Here is a 6,321-nt window from a genome sequence, read left to right on the forward strand (position 1 = left end):
GTAATGTCCTGTGTTGTTCTAAGAAACTTAGAGAAGGTTCACCAATCACACACAGTCTGCCCTGCATAAGAAAATCCTTGAAACCATGTTTAATGTTTGTGACTGAGGTGTGCAGTAAGGCAGAAGGACTTCCTAACTCTAAATCCTGTTTTGAAATCCTGCCAGAGACTATCACTCCGGCAGTGCCCCCAGGACGAAGCAAAGAGGTCACCCTGGCAGGGACACTGTGGTCCCTTGTGAGTGGTGCTGGCTCAGACAGACCCAGACAAGGGGTGGCCCTCACACCAAGTCCAGCTTTCAGCTGCAGCCATGAAGGGTTTGGCTGTGGCTCTCCTGCCAGACACCCACAGCAGCAGCATCCTGTCAATCCACAAGCATGGACACAACAAGAGATTCAGCCTCTGCTCCTTTTCCTCTTGTCCATAGCCCCATTACCCAGCACTGTTAGCATATGCCTGGGTTGGACAAATTGTCCAAAATATCCAATGTCATTACTGTTTGTTGTGCATCCTCACTGGCAATTTTTATTTGAACTAATTAATGATTAACAGGGTGTTCTGCTTAGCTCTGTTTAATGGTACTGAAGAGAAGAAGGAGCGGAAAAGACCACACTGTAGCAGTGTAAGTACCCTTCCAGTTTTCCCTTGGATCCTTTGGACACTTCATTTTAGGGGGTTATGTTGTTGCCTGGGAGTGGTGCCTTAGTACATGTAAACAAGGGAATATACCTGTTATGAGAAAAGTCAAAACATTTCAAAAGCCAGAAAGAACTGATAGTAAAGAAGGGACTTCACATAAGTAGGTAAAAATTTGGTTTGGAAACAATAGAAATGCCTAAAGAGTTTTGTACTACAAAGACTAGTGATCCAGTCTTTCATCTTTGAAGAAACTGTAAGAATATTTTGTAATTTTGGTTCTAGATAGCATGATCTATGTTTATATCACATTTTTGTTTAATACAGATTTAATTCTCTAATTATTTGATGAATTGAGGAATGCTAACAGAGCCACAGTAACCATCCTGTAGTACTGAATACAAAACCAACTCATACAGTTAGTCTGGGGAAAAAGTCATAAACTTCCAGTTATATACAAATTTTAAAAGAATATGCTAATGTTGAAGTTAATAAACTTTTAAAAGTTTAAAATTACCTCTTTTGAAAGAGAACTAGACTATATATGTATAAATAGTGAATCAGGAGGTGTATTGTTTCCAGAGAACACGGACACACATCAGAAATGTGAATTATAAGTGTGTGGGACTATGGAGAACAGATGTTTTCTGAAAGCATCGTTTTATTTTACCGGAGGACACAGTATGACTAAATAAATTTCCACAACATGTTTTATATGTCTATTTTTTTTTCCAGAAATGGCTAAAAGGAAAATGAAGCTCACTTTCTCCTTGTGTTTATTGCTGGCTGGTTTGTATAATGTTGCCCTGTGTCATCAGCATCCTCGCTACCGCAATAAGCAGGATGATGCTAAAGGGACATATTATCCAGGACATAGTTCTCAGTGGGAAGGAGCTTCTCCACTTAAGAACAAAACCTTTGTCAAACTAGTTTCCAGCAATGCTGACTTTGCATTTTCCTTTTACAAGCTAGTTGCATCCAAAGCAACGGACAAAAATATTTTCTTTTCACCCATAAGCATCTCTGCTTCCTTTGCAATGCTGGCACTTGGTGCCAAGGCTGTGACGCTGACACAGATTCTGGAAGGGCTTGCCTTTAACCTGAAAAAGACTCAGGAGCAGGAAATACATGAAGGTTTTTGCCAACTCCTCCACATGCTTAACCGTTCAGACAGTGAGCTCCAGCTGAGCATGGGCAATGCCATTTTCATAGAAGAGACATTAAAACCACTACAGAAGTTCTTGGGTGATGTCAAAAGCTTTTACGGATCTGATGTGTTCTCTACTGACTTTAACAACTCTGTTGGTGCTGAGAATCAGATCAACAGTTATATTGAGGAAAAGACAAATGGAAAAATTGTTAAGCTAGTGGAAAATCTTGATCCTCTCACTGCAATGGTTCTCGTTAACTATGTCTTCTTTAAAGGTAAGATATATCAAAGGGTGCAAAGCTAATGCTTATTACAGAGAATGAAAAGAGAAAACACTGTACTTTAAATATTTTAAAGGGAGGAAATCATGTTCAGTATCTGGAAGGTATTGCTGTAAAACTATGTATATTTTTTTCCAGTAAAAATATGTTCACCTGGTTTAGTGAAATTTTAAAACAAATGTCTTTGTTGAGTTTGGTGAATTCTTTATTGTGATCACAGGCTTGTGCTGTAGTGAAAGATAGTGTTTTCAATATTATCTGTCTGTAATTGTCTTTAAGCACCTAAAAATTATATAATGCTGTAATACCTGAGGATGCAGGAACATGGAAAAGATATTTGCTCTAATCAAAGGAAGGCTGTGGGACTAGGTCCTGTTTTATTCACCATGACCATAACTCTTTGTATTCCATTGAATGAATTTTCTTTTTCTCATAAGCCCATTGGGAGAAACCCTTCAGTAAATCACAGACAAAACAGGAGGACTTCTATGTGGATCAGAACACAACTGTAAAAGTTGACATGATGTATCGAAAGGGTTACTACAGAAATTACTTTGATGAAGAGCTGTCCTGTTGGCTGGTTCAGATACCTTACAATAGAGATGTTGCAGCATTATTTGTTTTGCCTGACGAAGGGAAGATGAAGCAGGTGGAAGATGCTCTCTTGAAAAGGACTGTATCTAAATGGGAAAAGTCCCTCCAAGACAGGTAAGCTTTTTTGCTAAGGTGAGAGGTGACCATGTAACAGATTAGTAGTGTTTATGTCACCAAGACAAAACATCAAAGGCCAGGTTATTTGACTGAACTCTAGACACTTAATGGTCCTTCTGTGACGGACTTCCCTTTTCTTAGTTGGAAAATGAAAATGAAAAATAGCTACAGCTAGTGAATAAATTGAATGGGTCAATGAAAATAGGTCATTGAACTTGGGATTTGTCTTGGGTTAAGTTCCTGGTTCAATCAAAAGTTACTTAACACCATGATGAAGACAACAGACCCTTGTTTCAAACAAGCATTGGGAAATGAAAATGAAGTAACTGTTGGGTGTTAGGGTATTGAGAGCATTCTGTATAAAAGTAGATTAATTCACCATTACTGCAGCTATTTCTCTGGTGGCCTAGGCTGTTATATATTTGAACAGCCTGAAGACAGCTAGCTGTGGTCTTTTGAACAAGCCCTCCTACCTGGCAGCAGTAGCTCTGTTTGCCATTGAGTTGGTACAGCTGTGTCTTCCACTCCACTCCTTGAACCCCACTGCAGAGGCAGGGGATAACACAGGCTTATTCCACTCCAACCGTCCACATTAAGTAGCTAACCTGATCAGAAGTGCTATCTGATCTCTGAGGGAAGACTAAATTATTAGAAAAACAAATGTGAAGTATCCATACACTGAAGCCACTGAGGGGTGTTGCCTAGATGGTGATTTGTCCCTGTTTGTGTTGTTTGTTACAGAAAAATACATCTGCACATTCCAAAATTTTCTATTTCTGGTACCTATGACGTGAAAAAGATAGCCAAACAAATGGGTATGGTCGATCTGTTTACTGAACAAGCTGATCTCTCAGGGATTACTGAGGAGCCTGGACTGACAGTTTCAAAAGTAAGTCAGCATGTGAAAGCAACCACAGGATTTGCCTATTCCCAGGAACTTGACATTAATTTCCCATGAAAAGCTTATCCTAGTCTCTCTGAAGCATTGCTCAATCATCAACTGCTGCCAGTCTGGAGGCAAAGGAAGACCTTTCTATCATATACCTGAAGCCAAACAAGGGGTTAGAAAGGCATGGTTGGAGGACAAAAAAGAAGACATACATATAATCAAATGTTCTTTTGGCTACTAAACAAAATTATCTAAATGTAGTGTATTAGCTTTGGTAAATTTCCCCTAATTCCTTCTACAGAGGGCAAAAGATTGTTATTCCTGCCCTTCTAGTGTTCTCAAAAAGTTATTTTTTTCAGCTAGATGACAGGGTAAATTCACAATAATACATGAAGCTGCCAAAGACAAAATTGAGTCTAGGCTAAATTACCAGGTTTCTATGCTTTCAGAATTTCTTGTCATCAGTCATCTTGAGTGGTCTTTGGCTGCCTGCAGTTTGAGGGTTACCCTCTGCACAAGCAGTGAAGGAGGATGGCTTGAGTGGTGCGATGGCTGTTGGTGCTGCGGTGGGAGTGGGAGTGACTGGTGATGACCTTCCCAGAAGCTGCTGCTGTTCAGTCTTGCTCCAGCCAGGGCTCCCTTTGGCTGGCCAAACTGAAGGGGGTGGCAGGCTGCTCTCTTCTTGCTGGACTGTCAGCTAGAGGCTGTTTTGCTTTGCTCCTCACAGGTGATCCACAGAGCCATGCTGAATGTTCATGAGAATGGCACTGAGGCGTCTGGGGCCACAGTGAAGGAGGTGACCTGGAGATCTGGGGATTTTCCTCGCCCACCTCGAGTCAAGTTCAACAGACCTTTCCTCCTGGTGGTTCTGGATAAATTCACCCGCACTGTCCTCTTCATTGGGAAAATTGTCAACCCTCGGAAAAAGGACTGATTGACAAGACTCAGGCACATCACTGGCTAAATTCCTGTGATCCAGTGAAACACCTGTGTGTGAATACCACTGTGCTAGTGCTCATCTTTCAACCATTATCCTTAGAAACGTTATTAATCCCTTAAACACAAACACTATTTTTCCTTGTCCAAGAGTCACTAGGATTTCCTACAGCCTACAGCTGAGTATAGCATGTTGTGTTAATGAAATACAAGTCACTTTTTACCAGTTTTGTAAGAAGCCCTTTCTGATGTGCTCCCATGGGGTTGGTTCAAAGTCTCCAGCTGATGTAGGTATTGCTGTATCATCACAGGGTGTGTATGCAAGAGGAGAAGAGAAACAGGGAAAAGGAGGTATAGGGTGTAAGTCTGTCTGTTTAATCCACTGATCTTTGATGACTACCCCTAGATGCATATTCCTTTAATATCAGAGTGAATTTTCATTAATTTCTTTAGGTTTTGTAAGAAAGTATGGCATGAAACAGCAGGATCAGTGGCTGGGACACTGGAAGACACACCCAATGTAAAGGGCTGATGAATGCAGCTGGTTTAGTTTGCCTTCCCATGTCTCCTCCTCAGTGGAAGCCCTCCTCATGGAGACAAGAATGTTGCTTTTACTTTACAGCAAATTCTACTGTTAATTCCACTAAGGAAGGAATCCATAGTAGAAAAAAGGCTTCTGTTGTATCCTACTAATACGACTATTGTTGCTGATGCCTCAAGATAAAAGCTTGATGGAGCAGTCCATGACATACCACCAGTTTCCTTTTCACAGATTTGTTGTCACTGTCATTTTTCATTTCTACTGAGCTGCCTTCAGTATTCTCTTTCCAGCTAGACTTGACAGATTATGGTAGAAAAAAGGAGGAATGAAAAATTATAGCTCCAGAAAGTCTGTATTTCCTCAGCAGGAACAGCAGAGCTTTTCTAGGGACTGTTAACTTGCTTAAAGTTATCACAAACACATAAAAAATGTAGAAAATATTTTAGAAGTCACTGTTCTAAATGTTAGCAGTGGATTACTGTTATGGAGTAAAAACAGACTGGGAATTGATATTTAAGCTTTTCTTAACTTTCTTGAATCCAGCTATACTAGATAGCTGCATGAAAGGAAAGAAACACAAAACAGTAAATATTTAAATTATTTTATTCTTTTTTGCTTTAGTTTTTAAATCAACATCTTTAGCACAACTTATTAAAACATAGAAAGGCAATGAAAGCATGTTAATTGACGATTGATTAAATCTTTTGTTACAGAATATCTCAAACTGGTAGGAAAAAATACAAATGGCAATGTTTCAGACCTTAGTTTCTTAAGATGTCTGAGAAAAATGTAACTTAAAAGCTGTGGTGAATATTTCTAGAACACAATTCTTTTTTTTTGTTTGGACATCTTTATTTTCTTTCACATTAAATCAATGTCATCAATATGAGTAAGTTGTAGCTGTAAGAATACCAATAAGGAATAGAAAAAACATTCCATATCTATCTGCAGACAGGCAGTGCTTGATATTCACTTTCAAAATCCTCCTCAAATCACATAAAGCAATGACAAAAGTTTCTTACTCATAACTGTATTTAGTATGTTCCATATTTAGTAATAGTAGTTGGCTTCATGCCTCTAAACATATAAAGACTTGGTTTTGGTATAATACAGATTCTACAGAAGATCATTCAAAAATTCTTGCCAAATCTCAGGGCTAACTCAGGATGAATTGTCAA

At 39.3% G+C, this 6,321-nt stretch overlaps 1 protein-coding gene across 1 annotated transcript; it reads left to right on the plus strand.

The window, feature by feature from the left end:
* The first annotated feature begins 514 nt into the window (after positions 1-514).
* Positions 515-5,970, plus strand: LOC146436001 (alpha-1-antitrypsin-like). Its single transcript, XM_085061477.1, has 5 exons — positions 515-621; positions 1,371-2,060; positions 2,504-2,774; positions 3,519-3,666; positions 4,394-5,970. Exons 2-5 carry the CDS (start codon positions 1,373-1,375, stop codon positions 4,598-4,600), a joined length of 1,314 nt encoding a protein of 437 aa, XP_084917603.1. The 5' UTR covers positions 515-621; positions 1,371-1,372; the 3' UTR covers positions 4,601-5,970.
* The last annotated feature ends 351 nt before the right edge of the window (positions 5,971-6,321 follow it).

Source organism: Lichenostomus cassidix, chromosome 5, assembly GCF_008360975.1.
Source record: "Lichenostomus cassidix isolate B80296 chromosome 5, HeHo_3.0, whole genome shotgun sequence".
NCBI classification, from domain to species: domain Eukaryota; kingdom Metazoa; phylum Chordata; class Aves; order Passeriformes; family Meliphagidae; genus Lichenostomus; species Lichenostomus cassidix.